Source organism: Phyllobates terribilis, unplaced genomic scaffold, assembly GCF_046119375.1.
Source record: "Phyllobates terribilis strain yellow unplaced genomic scaffold, ASM4611937v1 Scaffold_7__3_contigs__length_470593459, whole genome shotgun sequence".
In the NCBI taxonomy this organism is placed as follows: domain Eukaryota; kingdom Metazoa; phylum Chordata; class Amphibia; order Anura; family Dendrobatidae; genus Phyllobates; species Phyllobates terribilis.
The window spans coordinates 386,721,097-386,743,531 of NW_027362767.1; the positions used below are offsets into that span (position 1 = coordinate 386,721,097).

At 49.6% G+C, this 22,435-nt stretch overlaps 2 protein-coding genes across 3 annotated transcripts in view; one reads left to right on the forward strand and one right to left on the reverse strand.

Annotated features, from left to right (window-relative positions):
- The window catches only part of ACTMAP (actin maturation protease), a 421,926-nt gene extending 406,004 nt beyond the window's left edge, over positions 1-15,922 (reverse strand). For both annotated transcript variants that reach the window (XM_073641496.1, XM_073641495.1), the window contains exon 1: positions 15,781-15,922. The gene's annotated coding sequence lies outside the window, so the exon portion shown is untranslated. The remainder of the gene's footprint in view (positions 1-15,780) is intronic.
- RAB4B (RAB4B, member RAS oncogene family) lies at positions 2,481-21,945 on the forward strand. The gene is made up of 8 exons (XM_073641503.1): positions 2,481-2,634; positions 4,650-4,730; positions 5,700-5,814; positions 6,344-6,406; positions 17,098-17,252; positions 17,533-17,628; positions 19,720-19,843; positions 21,120-21,945. The coding sequence occupies exons 1-7, from the start codon at positions 2,619-2,621 to the stop codon at positions 19,833-19,835; spliced, it is 642 nt and encodes a 213-aa protein (XP_073497604.1). The 5' UTR covers positions 2,481-2,618; the 3' UTR covers positions 19,836-19,843; positions 21,120-21,945.
- Positions 21,946-22,435: the final 490 nt, after the last annotated feature.

Consider the following 22,435-nt stretch of genomic DNA (forward strand, 5'->3'; position numbering starts at 1 on the left):
CACCATGGAATCAATGGCGCTATATAAATAAATAATAATAATAGGTAGTGCAGCTCATCCAGGATGGCACTTCAATGTGAGCTGTGGCAAGAAGGTTTGCTGTGTCTGTCAGCATAGTGTCCAGAGGCTGGAGGCGCTACCAAGAGACAGGCCAGTACACCAGGAGATGTGGAGGGGGCCGTAGGAGGGCAACAACCCAACAGCAGGACCGCTACCTCCACCTTTGTGCAAGGAGGAACAGAAGGAGCACTGCCAGAGCCCAGCAAAATGACCTCCAGCAGGCCACAAATGTGCATGTGTCTGCACAAACGGTTAGAAACCGACTCCATGAGGGTGGTATGAGGGCCCGACGTCCACAGATGGGTGTTGTGCTCACAGCCCAACACCGCGCAGGACGCTTGGCATTTGCCACAGAACACCAGGATTGGCAAAGTCGCCACTGGCGCCCTGTGCTCTTCACAGATGAAAGCAGGTTCACACTGAGCACATGTGACAGACGTGACAGAGTCTGGAGACGCCGTGGAGAACTATCTGCTGCCTGCAACATCCTTCAGCATGATCGGTTTGGCAGTGGGTCAGTAATGGTGTGGGGTGGCATTTCATTGGAGGGCCGCACAGCCCTCCATGTGCTCGCCAGAGGTAGCCTGACTGCCATTAGGTCCCGAGATGAGATCCTCAGACCCCTTGTGAGACCATATGCTGGTGGGGTTGGCCCTGGGTTCCTACTAATGCTGGACAATGCCAGACCTCATGTGGCTGGAGTGTGTCAGCAGTTCCTGCAAGATGAAGGCATTGAAGCTATGGACTGGCCCGCCCGTTCGCCAGACCTGAATCCGATTGAGCACATCTGGGACATCATGTCTCGTTCCATCTAACGTCACGTTGCACCACAGACTGTCCAGGAGTTGGCGGATGCTTTAGTCCAGGTCTGGGAGGAGATCCCACAGGAGACCATCCGCAACCTCATCAGGAGCATGCCCAGGGAGGTCATACAGGCACGTGGAGGCCACACACAATACTGAGCCTCATTTTGACTTGTTTTAAGGACATTACATCAAAGTTGGATCAGCCTGTAGTGTGTTTTTCCACTTTAATTTTGGGGGTGACTCCAAATCCAGGCCTCCATTGGTTAATAAATTTGATTTCCATTGATGATTTTTGTGTGATTTTGTTGTCAGCATATTCAACATTGTACAGAACAAAGTGTTCAATGGGAATATTTCATTCATTCAGATCTAGGATGTGTTATTTGAGTGTTCCCTTTATTTTTTGAGCAGTGTATATAGTGTACTCACTTATTATGTATAGCACAGTCCCTTAGTATATAGTGTACTCACTTATGTATAGTGCCTTCCTTAGTTACATAGTTTCCTCTTTTATTATGTATAACACCCTCCCTTATTATGTACCATCCTCTCTAGTTATATATGGTGTCATCTCTTATTATATAGCTTCCCCTTCTGTTATGTACAGTGCTGTCCCTTACATAGCGTATTCTTGTTATTTTTGTCAGTCACAGTGCCCTTTTTTATTACATAGTCCTCTATTGTTAAGATATAAAATGACTGCTGATGGAGCAGCCGGTGACCAGATCAGTCCATCAGCTCCTCCATCAGGAAAGAAGCTTTCCCATGCTCCATTAGCCATCATTGCATTATATATCTAACAAGAGCGGACGGTATGTAATAAAGACGGCGCTGTATTATCCGATATGTAAGGGACAGTGCTGTACATCACGAGAGGGCACTGTGTAATAAGGGACGGCAATATACATAATAAAGGAGGCTATGTAAGAGGTATATATGTGTGTGGCTATATATACATCTGTAGCTTTGTCGCCATAAAAGATGGGGGCCCCAGACATAGTTCTTGCACAGGGGCCCAAGCAGTCAGTGTCCGCCCCTGCTGGACAGTCTAGTCAGAATGTATCTGGAAGTATGCAAATCACAGTCACATGACCGCCCGCGCCTGGAGAATCCTGACAGCATGCAGCGTGCGCAGTTACTGCAGACTTGTGCTGAAGCCTGGACAACCCCTTTAAGCTGGGGCTGTGGTGACACATGCGCTACATTGCAACATTGTATCCAACGACTGTCAATGGTAACAGTTGCAAAAAAAAAAAAAAAGAAATGAAACTGGGTTGGATTGTTGGTTACACACAGCTCCGCCTCCATAGTCTGCAGTGTAATGAATGTGCAGCTGGGCCCGGCCTAGGTTTTTTTGCGCCAAACAGAAGCCCTAAAACTGTGGCAGGAAGCTGTGGCAGGTCGTTATGTAGTACAGGGAATGAGGGCTGACAACTACGGCTCGTCCTGCAATAAACAAGCGGTGGGGGCGAGGGAAGGAAAAAACCGCCGCTTGTCCCGACAGGGAGAGGGAGAGGCTGACAGGAGCCAAGGGCTGAGCTCCGCACCCGGGGACGGCGGAGACAGTACTGCGCACAGCAGCCTGGACTGCAGCCACTGACTCCGCCCAGAGGACGGGTCCGCCCACGTGACTGCTCACATGGCCGTGACGTCATCAAAGGTCCTTCAGCTCACTAAGAAGAGATAGAGGAAGAGGAGAAGCAGGCCGGGCCCCGGGCCGGAGGAGGAGGAGAGGGCCCAGAGCGTGGAAACATGTCGGAGACATACGGTGAGGCACGGCTCAGGGGGAAGAAGTGACTAGGGAGATGTCTCATGGTGACAGTTGACAGAGGGAAATGTCTCACATCAGGTGACAGGTGGAGATGCCTCACATCAGGTGGCAGGGGGAGATGTCTCATGGTATTAGGTGGCAGGGGGAGATGTCTCACATCAGGTGGCAGGGGGAGATGCTTCACATCAGGTGGCAGGGGGAGATGCCTCACATCAGGTGGCAGGGGGAGATGCCTCACATCAGGTGGCAGGGGGAGATGCCTCACATCAGGTGGCAGGGGGAGATGTCTCATGGTATCAAGTGGCAGGGGGGAGATGCCTCATGGTGGCAGGCGGAAATGTCTCACATCAGGTGGCAGGGGGAGATGTCTTGTGGCAGGGGGAGATGCCTCACATCAGGTGGCAGAGGGAGATGTCTCGTTTAATTCCTCAGCAATGTCTGTGGGCTTGTGTAATCGGAGCAGTCTCTTCTTCACCTCTGCCTTGTGGTTTCCTGTCTGGTGGCCGCAGTGTGAGCGCTGGGATGTGACACCCTCCATCTTCCGGTGCGGGGGCAGATCTGTGCTGTGATGATTCGGTCACGTACTCCGCCGTTCTGCTTTTTTTCCCCGGTGCCCTTTTGTCCTGAATGTCTCTGTTTTGTGTACAGTTATTATCTATACCCTGGTTACATCCTGTTCTGTCCTCTGGAGCTGCATTTACAACTCTGCGGTGCTGGAATCCCCCAGATTTCTTTGCCATTTCCGTGTCTGTGCAGAAGTGACTGTAGACCAGGGGTCGACAAAGTTGTTCAGAATCTAGGAGCCAGCCAAAAAATTTAGGAGCCAGAATTTTTTATAGTATATAGATATAGCGACTGGGGTATATACATATATACAATGATGTATATACATAGAGACACTGCTGTATATACAGCACGATATACATATATACTGGTGGATATACATATGTACACCAATGTACATACATATATACTGCAGTATATACAGTGCTGTATATACACCAGTATATACTGCAGCTGATGATTGCAAGTAGAATGAAGACCTTTTAATAACACACACATTGGAGGGGGTTGCTGGGTAACGTATGTAGTGTGTGGCCATGTGATTTTGGGGACACTGCAGCATTACACACCGGGCAGTGCTTCAGCGGCCACAGAGGAGGGGTCAGCGGTGGGCGATCACCATAGACAGAGGCTGATGTTTGTCTTGCTGCCCCTCGCGCTGCTTTGTGCGCAGCACTCGGCGGAGCGCCACCTGGCGGCCGCAGGCGGTTGTGCAGCCGTGCAGCCGTGCAGCGCTACCCCCTCCCGGCCATCAGGTTCCAATCGCCGCACTCACAGCAGACGAGAATTTCCTCACACAATACCACGGGCAGCGAATGTGCAGCGCGGCGGCTGCACGACTGCGGCCTCATTGTACGCGGCCGGGGAGGGGGGATGGTGGGGCACACACTGTATGTACATATAGACCCCCTCACACACGGCGTCTCCCCGGGGAGCACGGCCTTTGTATGTACTTACACAGGTAGCGGGAGATGAGAACGGGCCCCCGGCCACAGCGATCCTTCCCCAGTAACCCAACTCTCCCTGTCCAGTCCCGGAGCATAAGGGGGGCGGAGCAAAGTGGAGAAGGCGGCCTGAGCGATACTGTCCCTGCTTCCTCCGATTGGATGACTCCGTGCAGGAGGTGGGATTGGATTGAGAGTAATTTTTTTTTTTCTTCTCAACTCCTCAAGCACCAGGCAACATTTTCTAGGCGCCACTGGCGACCAGGCGCCTGGGTTTGTCGAGCCCTGCTGTAGACTTATGTCCCGGGTCACCGGTTCCTCTGTGCGATATTTGTGCATTATCCGCTGAGCTCGGGGGGTGCTGACTGCGGGCATGTTGACGGTTTCCATTATAAACCAACTGAACAAACAGAGGACAATTCCCAGCTGTTTACGCTGTTGGCTGCTGCACACGTGGGGAATTGCTATTTCAGCAGCTCATTTAATTATTAATATTCATTTCAGATTTTCTCTTCAAGTTCCTTGTCATCGGCAGTGCAGGAACGGGGAAGTCCTGCCTCCTCCACCAGTTCATCGAGAGCAAGTGTGAGTAGTGGTCCTCGTCTGTGCCTGATGGGTGTCGTTGTCGTGGATGGAGGCAGTCACTAGGATCATATGGGGCAGGATCTCCTGTGATATGAACTACTGCATGTCTTCTTGTTTGGGGTCCTACCGCTGAGACCACCACTCACTCAACACCACGAATCTGCTGCTAAAGTGACGCTACAGATGGGATGTTAGCAGTGAGTGCAGCCGGGACCGCGCAGCGCCACACATCGTGTAGTGGCCACTGCCTGGTACTGCAACTCAATGAAGAGGATAAGAGCTGATCTGAGCACTGCGGAGCTGAGCTCTTCTGCCTGTCATCACGTTTTACATCCAGCCACCCCCTTAGCTAATTAGTGGAGGTCCCGGGTATCGACACCGCCCATCTATCTGATATTAAATGGGGATAGGTCATCAATATAAAAGTAATGTAAAACCACTTTTATAAATCTGCCCCAGTGTGTGATGGTGGTCACAATGAGTCCGGATTTAGCATGTCAAGGTAGGCAATAATTGTATGATTAATGGAGATCTGACCCCTGGGGCCATCATCAATCCTGAAAACGGGGGTCCTAAGGTCCGCTGAGTGAATACAGTGTATGTTTGCTTGCTCCATTCATTTCTATGAAACTAATAGAAAAGCTGTCATCCCATAGAAGTGAATGCAGCAGTCACTCCTGTGCTACCTCTTCTGTCTCACAAGGGACCATGGGACCCCCATTCTCGTAATCAGTTTCCCGTGGACGGATCCCCAGCAAGTATATGCTTATGGTCTGATTTGTGGTTGTGGATACATGTATTTAATGGGACAACCCCTTTAAGTATGTCCAGATCATACTCTTGTATGGAAGCCGCTTGTGCATAGTTCCCTATGTAAGAGCTGCGACACCACTCCCGGCATGCCGCCACCGCCGTGCACGTGACATGAGGCATTTATCATTCTCTTTTTTTTTTTTTTTTGCCTTCTAGTTAAGCAGGACTCTAATCACACCATCGGAGTGGAGTTCGGGTCCAGGATTGTGAACGTGGGGGGTAAATCGGTGAAGCTGCAGATCTGGGATACAGCCGGACAGGAGAGATTTAGGTAAGAGTAATGTGACCACCAGCAAAACCGGGGACTTCAGAAGCCAGAGCCATGACAGATCGCATGGGTTTTCTTCAGGAGACGCCTAAGAATCTTATAAAGTGTTGGTGTAACACTAGGATGTGCCATATTGGTTCGCTCCTCTGGGAATGAGTTGCAGCACTGATTTAGCACTGGATCTGCTTTCCCGTACTCCCTCGACATGGCTGCCGCCATATTCACTTTCATGAAGCGGTGCTGCTGTTCCTGTGCCCGGCTGATGACCGATGCCAATGAGTAGGGAGATTGGAGAAGGGGGTTCAGCGCTACACCAGAGCCGCCACCTTTTATTCACATCTGATCATAAAATAATTGCATGTCTTAGTGATATTCCAGATGGGCATGTCCCTTTAAATACCAATCTGTCTTTTTTTATTTTTTGGTCGATCTCTTCTGCCCATTGTTTATCGTTTTTTGGATCTTCCACTATTGTACACTGATACTTGCGGTCCCGGCTGAGTTTTTGTTTTTTGCCTCTTTCTTTCATCAGGTCAGTTACTCGCAGTTACTACAGAGGAGCAGCGGGGGCGCTCTTAGTCTATGATATTGCAAGGTGAGTCTGTACCGGTGAGCACTGCCGACAATCTGCAATTACCTGTGTGTAGTCTTACTGGTAAACGTAAATAGAAAAAATCTATATATATATATATATATTAACCAGTTCAGGTCCGGGGAATGTTGAACCTGCTGGATATTTTAGCTGTTTTGTTTTTTTAAGTTTTTGCCTTTTTTTTATGTTTTTTTTTTTTATATAGTTATACCTTATTTGTTGGGCTGCCAATTTTGATATTTTGATTGATTTTTATTTTAGTTTTAATGTAATGTTATATTTCTTATGTTTATATGAGTATTGGTACGTTCTAAGATGGGAGCGGGTGTATGGAGTGGGCTTAGGAGCTGAGCCCACTCCACCCTGGCAGGCGCTGGCTGTGTTATACAGCCAGTGACTGCCGCTATCCAGGGAGACATGGGGTTGCCTTTGCAGATGTGGACCTACTGAAGACCCCCATAACTGTCATCTTGGTGGTCCTATGAAGCTGGGCTCCAAAGGAGATGAGTAGTTTTACTATATACTGCAGGTTCAAGTCCCCTAGGAGGACTAAAAAAAATAATGTAAAATTTAATTATAAAAAATAAATAAATCAACCCTTTTTTTTCTCTTTCCCCATGACGGCACCACGGAGAGAGGGGATCCGCCCTTCAAGGACAGGAAACCTACAGATAAAAAGGGCGGTACCTCTCTCCCGCATCAGTTGGTTTCCTGTCCTTGACAGGGACCTACGGATGAAAGTTCCTGAAAAGGAATGAAGAAAATGAGAATTTACCAGGCCCGGCCAGACCGGTTCAGGCAGCGGGGGTTCCCTGCCTCGGCTGGTGCAGTGTCCTGCAGCGCCACTGCTGGGGTCAGCGGGCCTCTAGGGTGGCAGGGAGACGCGGCACAGCAAGGAACTAGGATCGCTGCGGTCTCCGGTGGCGTCGAGGCCCAGGTGGTGAGTAAGGCGGGGCTTCCGGGACTCGGGTTAGTGAGTAGGCCTGAAGCCCCGGGGCCCGGGTCGGAGGCTCGCCTGGGCTTCGCGAAGTGCGCCGGCGCTCCCCCTTGACGCGAAGGGCGCGCTCGCCGGTAGTGACGCGGTCGCGGGTCCCTCTGGCCGCACGGGGGGGGGGGGCTCTCCTCCCCTCCCTAATGGTACACAGCGGTGGCCTAGTGGAGGGGAGGGGGACACGCCGGATAGCGCAGGTGCCAGGCCAGAGGGGGGGGGGCGGACCCCTATAAAGTTTAAATGGCCAGGGAAGCACAGGGGAGTGCTTCCTGGCATTCTCTGGCACTCTACAGCTATGAGCGAGCAGGAGCCCCAGGAGGTGCAGTCCCTGCACCCCCACTCACCATCGCCTCAGAGGAAGCGTAATAAAGGATCCTCCAGCGGCGCTTCACTGCAAGGTGACGGAGGAAGCGGGCGTTCTGGGAGATCTTCACAACATGGCAAGGACTCCAGTGCGGCGTCAGCCTCGAGGAAGGACCCAGCTACTGGATCGGGTTCCTCTTCAAATCCGGTATTCCCTCTTACTACGGGTCGGTAAGTGATCTTTGTGAAAGCTCACTTGTAACTTGAGACCCCCTCTCTTTTCTTCTCAGGGAAGGAAGAGTACGGGCAAGTCCAAGCACAGGGCCTGCGCGCTTTGCGCGGTGGATCTGCCCACTGGATGGCAAAAGAGACTGTGCAACTCATGCATTGAGCAAACTATCTGTGAGGAGACCCCTAAGTTTGCCACCGAACTCAGATCCCTGATTAAATCTCAGGTGGAGGACACCTTTTAAGTCCCTGCTGAAGGGGGGGGGGGGACAAGGGAAAACTAGACACCTATCCCCGGTGCCGGAGTCCAGTGGTTCAGACGAGGAGGGAGTAGTCTCCGATTCATCGTCTTCAGGGGACGGGGGTCGTAGTTGTTTCCCTATAGATGGAACCGATACCTTGATTAAGGCAGTTAGGTCTACTATGGGGTTCGTGGATCCTCACCCTAAAAAGTCCATCCAGGACATAATGTTTAGTGGCCTAGGACAGAAGAAAAAGAGATCCTTCCCTCTTAATGATCAAGTACATTCTCTAATTAAGAGGGAATGGAGAAAACCAGAGAGGAAAGGGTTGTTGGCACCCAAAAGAAAATACCCCTTTGAGGACCCTGTGTGCTCCTTCTGGGGGAAGGGCCCCCTGGTGACAATAGGAAACCCGCCCAATGAAAGGCAGCCCCAGGTGTGGGGGAGGCTTCTCCATTTCCTCCCGGCCTGGGAAAAAATATCAAACGTGCGCTGCATTTTAGACATGATAAAATCGGGGCTAAGATTCCACTCCCCGTCCAAATTTAATAGTAACCCCCGTGAGGTCTTCAGTGGTAGAGCAGTTGGCTCTAGAACAAGAGGTTCTAGGCCTAGTGGACAAGGCAGTCCTTCGGGAAGTCCCAGCTCAGGAGGTAGGCGATGGGTTCTACTCCCCTCTATTCCTCAGGAAGAAACCGGATGGAACATTCAGGACTATTGTAAATCTAAAGAAATTGAACAGAGTTCTGAAAGTTCATTCGTTCAAGATGGAATCAATAAAAACATCTGTGAAATTGTTGTTCCCAGGCTGTTTTATGGCTGTCCTGGATCTGAAGGACGCATATTATCATGTCCCCATACACAGAGACTACCAAAAGTTCCTGAGTGTAGCGATACCGATAAGGGGCACAATAAGGCACTACCAATATATGGCTCTCCCCTTCGGGTTAGCAATAACCCCAAGAGTATTCACAAAGGTGGTGGCAGAGGTTATGGCCCATCTGAGGGAGAGGAACATCCTAATAGTCCCATACCTGGACGATCTACTTATTATAGGCAACTCGTTCAGTCATTGCAAGGACCATCTAGCAAAAGTCATGGGTTCCTTGACGAGTTTAGGCTGGCTGCTGAATATGAAAAAATCCAGGCTGGAACCAGATCAAGTGCAAGAGTACTTGGGTATCCTGTTAGATTCAAGGAGTCAGGAATGCCGTCTCCCGGCAGAGAAAATCCAAAGCATGATGGCCCGAGTGAAGAACCATCCCGATATGACACTGAGGGGAGCAATGTCCCTCCTAGGCTCCATGACTGCCTGCATCCCGGGGGTCCGCTGGGCTCAGTTACACACCAGGGGCTTACAATGGGAGATCTTGGGGGCGGAAAGGTCACTAAGAGGGCACTTAGAAGGTCGGCTGACCTTATCATCAAAAACTTTGCTTTCCCTGACATGGTGGACAGAGGGGGACAGTCTAGGCAGAGGCGTCCCATGGACAATACCAGTATCTCAGATACTAACGATGGATGCAAGCCCCAGGGGGTGGGGGGCTCATCTAAGCGACCAAGTGGCTCAGGGGGTCTGGTCGAAGGATTTGGAAGGGGTATCCTCCAACATGAAGGAACTCCTGGCGGTGAAGTATGGCCTCTTAGAATTTCTAAAGTAAACAATGGTGCAGCGGTCTCAGGGAGCGCCAAAGGAATACTGGACAATTTAATAGATGGCAACCGACTTTTATTCTTCCTCCAATACCACTGCCACAACGCGTTTCAACGGTCTAAGCCATCTTCATCAGGTGGGGTCATACCCACCTGATGAAGACGGCTTAGACCGTTGAAACGCGTTGTGGCAGTGGTATTGGAGGAAGAATAAAAGTCGGTTGCCATCTATTAAATTGTCCAGTATTCCTTTGGCGCTCCCTGAGACCGCTGCACCATTGTTTACTTGTGAAATATCTCCATACGGAGCCAAAGCGGCAGGAGCAGCCTGGTCTATTTGGATGTGTGAGGACCTGCGGTTATCCAGCCACCGGGTTAAACTACTGAGGACCTGCGGTGACGTGGTATCTGGCCCGGCAGGATTGTGTGACCACTTGAGGAGCCCGGAGTTGCGAGGCAAACACCGACAGGACGGTACTACAAATAGAGGTGACCCGGAGCCTCATTAATCACACTCTTAATCTTGGTTGTGTAGACGTACACAACCATCACAGGTGAGTGTACTGGCACTTTTTAAATTATTTAAATAGCCCTGTGAGTCTACACATGCGCCCTTTCTTTTCTTTTCGCATCTTAGAATTTCTAGACACGCTAAGAGGGCACCACGTGAGAGTGTTTTCGGACAACAGGGTAGTGGTGGCATACCTAAATCACCAGGGGGGTACCCGGTCCCTTTCTCTTCTAAGAGTGTCAAGTTCCATCCTCCGGGTAGCAGAGAACAGTCTAGAATCTCTATCGGCACTCCACATAAAAGGGACAGAGAATGTCATGGCGGACTTCCTGAGCAGGACCCAGCTAACACAGGGCGAGTGGGAGCTGAACCAGCTAGTGTTCGACAAAATCACGAGGGTTTGGGGGCACCCCTCCATAGACCTATTCGCCAACTGGCAAAACAAGAAAGTGGATGCATTCTGCTCGATCGACCCCAGGGGGAACCCAGCGGCGCTAGATGCCTTCTCGATCCCATGGAACCACCAGCTAGCGTATGCCTTTCCTCCGATTGCTCTCATTCTGGCAGTTCTGAGGAAGATCAGGGAAGACGAGGCAAACATGATCCTGATCTCCCCCTTCTGGCCAAGGAGGCCTTGGTTTTCCTGGCTAAGGATAATGTCCACCTCCGACCTCTGGGTCCTTCCGGAAGTTCCGGATCTGCTGTCCCAGGGACCAGTCCTTCACCCACAGGTAGCAAACCTGCACCTGACAGCTTGGAGTTTGAGAGGGCGCTCTTGAGGGATAGAGGGTTCTCCCCCAATTTAATCTCCACCTTACTGCAGAGTAGGAAACCCGTAACTACCAAACTGTACGTTAAAACCTGGAGAAGATTTCTTTCTTTCACGGGGTCGGAAGTAGTGGGGGAGGCCCCCATTACTGCTATCTTGGAGTTTCTTCAAAAAGGGTTGGAGCAGGGGTTGGCCACAAGCACTCTGAAGGTTCAGGTCGCGGCGCTGGGAGCTTTATATAACCGTGACCTGGCGGGGGATAGATGGGTCTCCAGGTTCATCAGGGCATCCCATAGGTCCAGGCTCATCCCCTCCCGGAATGCTCCTCCTTGGGACTTAAATCTCATGCTTTCGGCTCTAACCAGGTGTCCCTTTGAACCTCTAGCGGACGCGTCTCTTAAAATCCTGTCCCTTAAGACGTCCCTTCTAGTGGCCCTCACATCGGCACATTTCGGATTAGCGATATACAAGCCTTATCAGCAGGGCCCCCCTTCACGCAAATCCTAGAAGATAGGGTGACACTTAGGATTGACCCAGCGTACCTTCCTAAGGTGGGTTCCCTCTTCCACAGGTCACAGGAGATCACCCTCCCTTCCTTTTGTTCAGACCAAAAAACAAGGGGGAAGAGGTCCTTCACACCTTAGACGTCAGGAGGTGCATTATACAATACTTAGAGGCCACACGAGAGTGTAGGAAGGATAGGTCTCTCTTTGTGTGCTTCCAGGGATCTCGGAAGGGACGGAAGGCTTCCAAGAGCACCCTGGCAAGGTGGATAAGGGACGCCATCTCCCTGGCTTACTCCTCAAGCGGGGAAACCGCGCCTGCGGGCCTAAAGGCTCATTCAACTAGGGCAGTGGCAGCCTCCTGGGCGGAGAAGGCTGGGGCTTCTATATAACAGATATGTAGAGCAGCGACCTGGTCTTCTCCTTCCACATTCTTTAAGCACTACCGGCTAGATCTAACCTCGTCTTCAGACCTTACCTTTGGCAGAAGGGTTCTGGAAGCGGTGGTCCCTCCCTAATCTTCACTTCTCTGCAATCTCTCCGTGGTGCCGTCATGGGGAAAGAGAAAGACGTAGTTACTTACCGGTAACGGGATTTCTCGGAACCCATGACGGCACCCGTACATTCCCTCCCTTCACACATGGGTGCGCACATTTGTTTGTTGCCTTTGTTTAGTCACAGGGTGTGTCTGACAAGCTCCTTTTTTTAAAAAAAAAAAAAAATATATATATATGTGATCAAAACCTCATATGCACCCCAAACTGGTAATGATAAAAACATTAGGTCGCCACAGAAAAAAAATAAAACAAAAAAGCCCTCAACACGGCTCCATCGACAGAAAAACGAAAAAAAGTTATGGGTCTCAGAAAATGGTGACACAAACCAAATGTTTTCACTTATTTTTTTTTTTTTTTTACAAAGTTTTCAATGTTATTTTAACCACTAAAATATAAAAACAAACCTTTTACAAGTTTGGGATTGTCTTCATTGTGCCGATCTGGAGAATCGTGTTGTCAGGTCATTGAAAGCTTCAACTTGTCCCGCAAAAAAAAAAAAAAAAGCCCACATATGGCCATGTTGATGGAAAAATAAAAAAGTTATGACTCTTGGAAGAAGGCATGGAAAAAACAAAAACCTGTCTGGAAGGGATTGTCGCATTTTATTTTTTTTTACAGTTTTTAGGCTTCTAGTTTCATAAAGTTGTGTATATAGAAGAGAAGGGGTGAAGAAAGGGTGTGTCTGTACTCCCCCCAGGGTCAGAGAAACAGGGGCACACAACATTTGCTTGCTTGACCCTTTTGGCCAGCTTAAACCCTTGTGTGGATTTGGGGGCAATATTTAAAGGGGTTGTTCAGGGAATTTAAATTATGACTGAAGTAGCACTGATTGCCTAAAAATGCATCTCTGGCCATTTCTGGTTTGGCAGTGATGGTGCCATGAGCACAGACCTGCCTTAGTGAAAAATCTCTGTTATTACAGGTCATGTCCTCTTGGACAATCCCTAATTCTTAAGACCCATTTCCACTCTTATCCACTTGCGTACAAGTCTAAAGAGGCTGCAGCATAAAGAAACTGCTGGTCAAAAGATCATCGTTTTCAGCAACACATCACCCTGTGAACAATGGCAGCCTGTGCAGACATCATGACCTGTGACATGATCTATTACAGCTCGTTCAGTGCGCAGATGAAGTGGATGGCCACAGAATGGCAAGCATGTTGCCGGTTGTTCAACACTGTGCATCGTGCAGTATATGAGGGTCTTGACCAGCAGACCCCCCCCCCCACACTTAACCCCCAAGAGATGAGGGCCCTGACCAGCAGACCCCCACTTAACCCCCAAGAGATGAGGGTCCTGACCAGCAGACTATACCCCAACCCCCAAGAGATGAGGGTCCTGACCGGCAGACCCCAACACCCCCCAAGAGATGAGGATCCTGACCAAGAGACTACCACCCTCTGCTTCCCAAGAGATGAGGATCCTGACCGGAAGACCCCACCCTCCCCCAAGAGATTAGGATTCTGACCAGCAGACCCCCCCCCCCCAAGAAATATGGATCCTGACCGGCAGACCCCCCAAGAGATATGGATCCTGACCGGCAGACACCCCCCCCCCCTCCCCTCCAAGAGATTAGGATTTTGACCAGCAGACCCCCCCCCCCCCCCCAAGAGATATGGATCCTGCCTGGCAGACACCCCCCCCCCTCCCCTCCAAGAGATTAGGATTCTGACCAGCAGACCCCCCCCCCAAGAGATATGGATCCTGCCTGGCAGACACCCCCCCCCCCCTCGAGATTAGGATTCTGACCAGCAGACCCCCCCCCCCCCCCACTTAACCCCCAAGAGATGAGGGCCCTGACCAGCAGACCCCCACTTAACCCCCAAGAGATGAGGGTCCTGACCAGCAGACTATACCCCAACCCCCAAGAGATGAGGGTCCTGACCAGCAGACTACCCCCAACCCCCAAGAGATGAGGGTCATGACCAGCAGACTACCCCCCAACCCCCAAGAGATGAGGGTCCTGACCGGCAGACCCCAACACCCCCCAAGAGATGAGGATCCTGACCAAGAGACTACCACCCTCTGCTTCCCAAGAGATGAGGATCCTGACCGGAAGACCCCACCCTCCCCCAAGAGATTAGGATTCTGACCAGCAGACCCCCCCCCCCCCAAGAGATATGGATCCTGACCGGCAGACCCCCCAAGAGATATGGATTCTGACCAGCAGACCCCCCCCCCCCCATCCCCAAGAGATATGGATCCTGACCGGCAGACCCCCCAAGAGATATGGATCCTGACCGGCAGACGCCCCCCCCCCCCTCCCCTCCAAGAGATTAGGATTCTGACCAGCAGACCCCCCCCCCCCCCCCCCCCTTCCCCAAGAGATATGGATCCTGACCGGCAGACACCCCCCCCCCCCTCCCCTCCAAGAGATTAGGATTCTGGCCAGCAGACCCCCCCCCCCCCCCAGAGATATGGATCCTGCCTGGCAGACACCCCCCCCCCCCCCTCGAGATTAGGATTCTGACCAGCAGACCACCCCCCCCCCCCCCCCCAAGAGATATGGATCCTGACCGGCAGACCCCCCAAGAGATATGGATCCTGACCGGCAGACACCCCCCCCCCCCCCCTCCCCTCCAAGAGATTAGGATTCTGACCAGCAGACCCCCCCCCCCCCCCCCACTTAACCCCCAAGAGATGAGGGTCCTGACCAGCAGACTATACCCCAACCCCCAAGAGATGAGGGTCCTGACCAGCAGACTATACCCCAACCCCCAAGAGATGAGGGTCATGACCAGCAGACTATACCCCAACCCCCAAGAGATGAGGGTCATGACCAGCAGACTACCCCCCAACCCCCAAGAGATGAGGGTCCTGACCGGCAGACCCCAACACCCCCCAAGAGATGAGGATCCTGACCAAGAGACTACCACCCTCTGCTTCCCAAGAGATGAGGATCCTGACCGGAAGACCCCACCCTCCCCCAAGAGATGAGGATCCTGACCGGAAGACCCCACCCTCCCCCAAGAGATTAGGATTCTGACCAGCAGACCCCCCCCCCACCAAGAGATATGGATCCTGACCGGCAGACCCCCCAAGAGATATGGATCCTGACCGGCAGACCCCCCAAGAGATATGGATCCTGACCGGCAGACCCCCCAAGAGATATGGATCCTGACCGGCAGACCCCCCAAGAGATATGGATCCTGACCGGCAGACCCCCCAAGAGATATGGATCCTGACCGGCAGACCCCCCAAGAGATATGGATCCTGACCGGCAGACACCCCCCCCCCTCCCCTCCAAGAGATTAGGATTCTGACCAGCAGACACCCCCCCCCCCCCCCAAGAGATATGGATCCTGCCTGGCAGACACCCCCCCCCCCCCCAAGAGATATGGATCCTTCCTGGCAGACACCCCCCCCCCCCCTCGAGATTAGGATTCTGACCAGCAGACCACCCCCCCCCCCCAAGAGATATGGATCCTGACCAGCAGACTACCACCCCCTGCTTCCCAAGAGATTATCCTGACTGTCAGACCCCACGCCCCCAAAGAGATGAGGATCCTTACTGGTAGACCCTCCAAGAGATTAGGATTTTGAGAAGCAGACTTCTGCTAACTTTGAATTTCCTGATGTTGGGTTTTGTAAACCAGACTCCCCCATGAACAATAATGGCACCTGCAGATCTCTGCTCCCGGGTTCCTGCGTGTCCTCAGATATCTTCTTATCTGCACACAAGGCTCCTGTTAGACCGGTCTGGAGCTGCGGTGGAGAAAGATTTCATCGTGGCCCAGAACAAAAGTTAATAATCAACCATTGTAGATCCAGTTCTGAGAAGACGGCAGTGTGACCTCCGCTGGGCTCCTGCCAGAACGATTACATCTGTGCTTTATCTAAGAACGTCCCCTCTTACCAACCCAGAGGTCGCGGAGGGCCAGGAATAATATGATCGTTCGGTGCTCATAGACTACCATACTTACCTGTTTACATGGGGCGATGTGCTACCGAGACTGATTTTTAAGCCCTCTGAAAAATCATTGCACTCGACAAACAAGCATTTCTCGTGTTTGGCGGCCTGTTTAGACAGTCAGATAATTGGGAACGAGCGTTTCTACAGCGGCTCGTTGGAATGGGCCATTTGATAGAGGATAACTGGGAGCGAGAACTTTGGAACAGCCACTGATCATGTACCAAAATCCTATGTGTAAATGGAGCAAGTGTGACCAGCGCTGCACTCGCTGTCTATAGAGGCGGTGGTCACTACTGCTGCTCATAGAAGTGGTCACGCTCGCTCCATTCACCCAAGGGACTTTGGGACATCCAGTCTCATTATTATTGGGGGGGTCCCACTGATTGGACCCCCAGCGATCATACACTTATCATCTGTACCTTCTTTGAGAGCCTTGGTCAGGAGTGCTGACTACATGATCAGAGGGGACGCCTACATTTCATCAGGTCTTCGCTTTTCCTGGTGATTTGACTTAAGTTTTCTTGTAATCCATTTTTTTTTTTTTAGATTTAGTATAAAATTCAGTTTCTAAATTGCATAATAAAAGGAAACTGCCACCTATTGGGTATCCACATGAAGTTGCTTTTTTTTTTTCGAAAAAAAAAACCAAACCTATAATGCACAGCGTAATTCATTCATCCAATAGAAAACGTACAAGTTTTCCCGCATAAAACATCAATAACATAAAATGAAGACTTGATGGCTGCCAAAAAAAGTTGAAAGGCAAATATGAAAAATAAATTAGGACGCCCGGCTGGTCACTAAGGGGTTAGTTTAAGAACTTTAAAAAAAAAAAAAAAAAGTCTCCTTGCACTGAATATTCAGTCTCCACTAGGGGGCCTCCTTGCGCTGTGGCAAAAATCGTCTGATTGCGGTTGTGAGTCCTTGCTGATGGCCGGCATTATTTTCCATCTTATAGACTGCAGGTTTTAGCATTTATAGACTACTGTCCTGTGTTTATTTTTTTTTCTCATTTATTCTTACAGCCGAGAGACTTATAACTCCTTGACCAACTGGCTGACTGATGCGCGGACGCTGGCCAGTCCCAACATTATCATTATTTTATGCGGGAACAAGAAGGATTTGGATGCTGAACGAGAGGTGACATTTCTAGAGGCATCGCGCTTCGCCCAGGAAAATGGTAAGAATATTAATATTATTAGAATAATTATTCTATCTGGATCGTAAACGATACAATCCCAGCTCCCTTAAAGAGACATGCAAATATAAGACCACTGTAAGTTAGTTAGGTATTGCAGTGCCCCCCATTATAGTGCCGACTGTGGTTCTAATCCTTGTGCCCGCTGTCTTCTGGCAGGCTGACTTAATGCTGTGTACTTAAAGAGCATATGAAATCAAGAAGATCAAAAATGGGACAAATCCTAATGCAAAAGATTTTTAATGAATTAACTTCTCTGCAGAACTGATGTTCCTAGAAACAAGTGCACTGACCGGAGAGAATGTGGAGGAAGCTTTCTTAAAATGTGCCCGGACAATATTAAGTAAAATAGATTCAGGTAAGTGAGCGTTTACAGGCAGGAGAAGGGTATTTCCAGTTTTGAAAAAAAAAACAAAAAAAAACGGCGCTTTACTCATGCTCCCCGGGTCCAGAGCAGAAACTCCTGCCACTGCTCCTGGGTTTCTTATTGTCTGCAGCGCTGATGTCACATCAACAGTGCTGCCGCTAATCAGTGAACTCTGCGGCCCTTCCCATCTAGACGGGATGCCCCGCTCAGAGCAGCTGAGCTCACTGATTGTCTGCAGCGCTACATACAGTAATAGATACTAGGAGCAGCGACAGAGATTCAGCACTGAACTTGGGGAGGGTGAGTAAAGAAGAAGGTTTTTTTGTTTGTTTGTTTTTTTACAACAAATTATGCTTTTATTTTCTGAAAGGGGACAACCCCTTTTAATACCGACATTCATTGTATGTCACTTTGCTGGCAAGTCTCAGCGTGGAGTTGGTGGCTGTTGGTCTGTGATAATTCCTCCTCTTTCACCTTGATTGATGGCACATCGCTCCGCTTCTAGTTATGTGCCTGCGCTGTACACTCCTGATCTGGCACATGTATATTGAATATTCCTGCTCTGGATAAAGATCTCCGCATACACCTCTCTGCCTGAAAGAGACAGGCACACGCTCAGGATGTGCCCTCAGCATTGATTGATCCCGAAGGCACAGCGCAGTCACACACATTCCCTTTAAGTTAGGTTCCAGATGTGAGTTGCTCTTCAGAATGCATACACTTCATGAACTGGATGCGATTCCACCGGAAGAGATGGGGTCATAGTCTAGTCACTTGACCCCTGCAGCCAATCGCTGGTCTCAGTGGTCAGGTGCATGTGTTTGAAAAACTGAATGTTATCACTTCCTCAGGGAAAGAGACTGCTGTATATACACCATATTGGAGACACTGAGGCTGCTGTAGACATCACTTAAGAGACACAGACTGCTGTTTATATCACATTGGATACACTGAGACTGCCGTTATATACATCACATAGGATAAACGTTGACTGCTGCATACATCACATAGGATACACTGCAGTATGCATCGCGTAGGAGGCGCCGAGACTGCAGTATGCATCGCGTAGGAGGCGCCGAGACTGCAGTATGCATCGCGTAGGAGGCGCCGAGACTGCAGTATGCATCGCGTAGGAGGCGCCGAGACTGCAGTATGCATCGCGTAGGAGGCGCCGAGACTGCAGTATGCATCGCGTAGGAGGCGCCGAGACTGCAGTATGCATCGCGTAGGAGGCGCCGAGACTGCAGTATGCATCGCTTAGGAGGCGCCGAGACTGCAGTATGCATCGCGTAGGAGGCGCCGAGACTGCAGTATGCATCGCGTAGGAGGCGCCGAGACTGCAGTATGCATCGCGTAGGAGGCGCCGAGACTGCAGTATGCATCGCGTAGGAGGCGCCGAGACTGCCGTGTTTGTAGCACTTTAACATTGTAGGAAATGTAGTCAGCATTAGGAGAACCTTTTCAGACGAGAAGCAGAAATGAAGGTGGCAGACGGCCCAGGTATGGTTCATCAAATAATACTGGAGTACACAAGGTAGACCCATAAACATCTTCAATATTCTTTACTATCAGCCTATGCTGTGCTATATAGGATACACGTTGCTGGAGTTCTCTTATGCGTCAGACCACCCCTTTTAATAATGTTTGATTAGTGTCTTCTAGTAGGGTAATGCCGGTTTGTGATCCGGTGTGATTACTGCAGTGCTCACTTCTGGGGCCCTCTGTTTGGATTGGATCTGTTCAGATATTTATGTGCCATGGTATAACTAATCCATAAAGCCATGTGCATCGCCCGTGGGGTGTGGAGTGACGTCGGTCCGTCACAGGAGCCATGTCCTCACTAATCCTGCTAATCCAGAAACGTCATGTTCCTATTTCTGCCGTGCAGGGTATGTGCGTACATGGAGGCATACACTGTGGGGTATTACGAGTAGCCAAGGGTTGGGAGCATTAGATGTCAGATTGGAGCATACCCCCTCACCCCTGGCCCCCGGACCACTATGTGCATGCATGTTATTTAATATAGTGTCCTATAAAGCCGGTATCATGCTCCTACTTATGTCTTTGCCTCTCATTACACAGGTGAGCTGGATCCGGAGAGGATGGGATCTGGGATCCAGTACGGCGAAGCCTCGCCGCGGCATGCAAGGCACACGCACGGGGCACAACTACAGAACCGGCAGCAATGCAACTGTTAGTGAGAAAGGTACATTTCTAGTCCTCCCGCCCCAAAGAAGCGGCGGCGTAGAAGTAAATAAATCAAGAAGACGTGCAGTTGCCAGGCAGAGTTGTCATGGGGGCTCATCACCAAACACATTGAGGGCCCCCATCTTAATATATTGATGTATTTTATGACTTAAAGGGGTATGCAAAGCTAATGAAGCACTGGCGCACCGCCAGGATATGCCATTACGATTGATGGGGGTCTGACCTCCGCAACCCCTACCATCCTGATAATAAGGGGGCTGCAGAGCAACACCTTCATTTTCAGTCTTGGTGGGGGTCCTTTTTTTTATGTGTTTCCTGAAAAAAGAAGCCCCCCGACCATCCCGCTGTGCTGGGAAATTTAGCCAGCCACATTCACTGGAATGAAGCAGTCCATAATTTTCCTGCGCAGCGGTGGCCGGGGGGCCTCTGTGCAGGCAAAACCATCAATGGGGCTACACTACCGCGGGATACCAGTGTTGGACCCCCAGTGATTATAATGGCATATGTTATTGATATATCATCACGTTATGCCCCTTTAAATTCACACAAAGTCTCAATGACTAAACTATACATGCCAGGAGGCATCAGACTTCCCCTTTTAAGGCTTTAGGCTTGTATCTTAAAGGGGTACTCCAACTCTGAGGATTATTTCTTTCTTTATTTTTACCTACATGCATGTATTTCTAGCTAAAAAAATATTTTTGCAATTGGGTGTCGTTAAAATTTTTGCACAGTTTGGCTCTTTATTTCCATGTGCATTCAACTTTCATGCGGTCTGTGGTCATAATCAGCGATAGGCGCACAGAAAAGGACATGTGGTAGAGCTATAAGCTCTCTCAGAACGAGCTCACTGACTGATTCTCACTTAACCCATTCTACAGCCAGCAATAGACAGCGCAGCGCAGAGGGTAAAGATGACAAACGGTGTATAATTTTTAATAAAACCCCATAACAAAAATGAATTTATTTTTTTTATCCAAAAATACATGCATTTACATAAAAAAAAAAAAAGAAAAAAAAAAGGTCCCTGAAGGTGGACAGTCATATCAGGGGGGGTCAGATGGGAGAGAAGGGACTGCCGGATGCTTCCGATCCTTGGGAAGAAATGGATTGGATGGAGGTAAAAGCACTGGAATCCGTCGCCATTGGTGGAGGAGGTTTTATTGAAGGGGGCGATACGAGTAGGTTGGAAGGTTTTACATGGGAGACAGGAGACTTTTTGGAAATATTGGGAAGTCAATTCTGATCTTCTGTTTTTTTTTTTCTCTTCGCAGCCATCTATCTGCCTGTGACTCTTTTCCCAAGGAGAAGCACTAGACTGCACGCGCCCCTGACTTTATTGCACTTGTATAAGAGAATAGCCCACCTGTTTGCCCCCACGCCCTCATGTTTAGAAGCCCCTTATGACGGCCAGTGTCCTGATACGGCTCCCTAAACGCAACCCAAACATTGGCGAACCCCCTATGTGTCCTCCATATGCCTTTTATCCAAAGGAGAGGAACATCCTGAAAATATGCCAAAGGGAGTTGTATAATTGTAATGAAAGACCAGCGTGGATGACCTGAGCCCATGCCCATTCTGCCCGTCCCTTTCCATTATACCCAGGTGCCACTCAATAGTCTCATCCCACAATGCTTTGCTGCTGAAGAAATGTGATTATTCTCCTTTTTTTTTGCCATAATCCATATTTTATAGGAACGGTTCTGCATACAATCAAGACTTGTCACACACACCTTGCTGGCTGGGAAAGGGTTAATTTATTTCTCCTCCAGCTCAGCATGTATGTTTTATGCCTTTGTTTTTCTTCCCTCTAGTTTCCTGAAAATTATCCATTTTTGTTTTTTTTTCTTTCTTGTATTTCTTTAATGAAACATTTTTTCCCACTTCTCCAGATTATCTTCTCCATTTTTTTTTTATTTATTTTTTTTTAATTTTCTTAATTCTGTCGAATAGCCCAATGTATGCCATAGACGTTCTCTAATATTAATGCCTGGGATGGAAGGAAGTAAAAATGATACTGTTACATATGTTTCTCTGTGAGGTATATATAAATATATAGATATATACAAGATGTATTAAATAAAAGCTATGTGATATTTAGCCTGTGTTGGATTGAAAATATTGCGTTCTCCCGGCTATTGTATGAATGCACTAAATGGAAACACTGGCGCTTTCCTGTATAGAAATGAAACCTATGACCACAGAGAGCGGACGAAAATCAAGTGATCGGTTTCCGCAGGAATCCAGAAAATCGAGCGACTTACAGCGGGACATAATCATTGGCGCGATACTAGCCAGGGTCAGTATTCTGAAATCTGCCGACTTCGAGGGGTTTTCTCTTACAACGGTGTTGGGTGTATACGGAGAATGGTGTGCTGGAGGAAAAACATCCAGGAAAAGGGGATCTCGGGGACGTTAAAAAGTCATCTATGAAAGGGGAGAGATGAGGATGTGAAGGATTGTTCTGACAAAATGGGGACAGAGGAGGATATGAACAATTTTACAATTTTTCTGAGGAGAGGGACCAGACGGAGGATGTGAAGAATTGTTGGCATAAAAAAGGTCCGAGGAGGATGTGAAGAAATTTTCT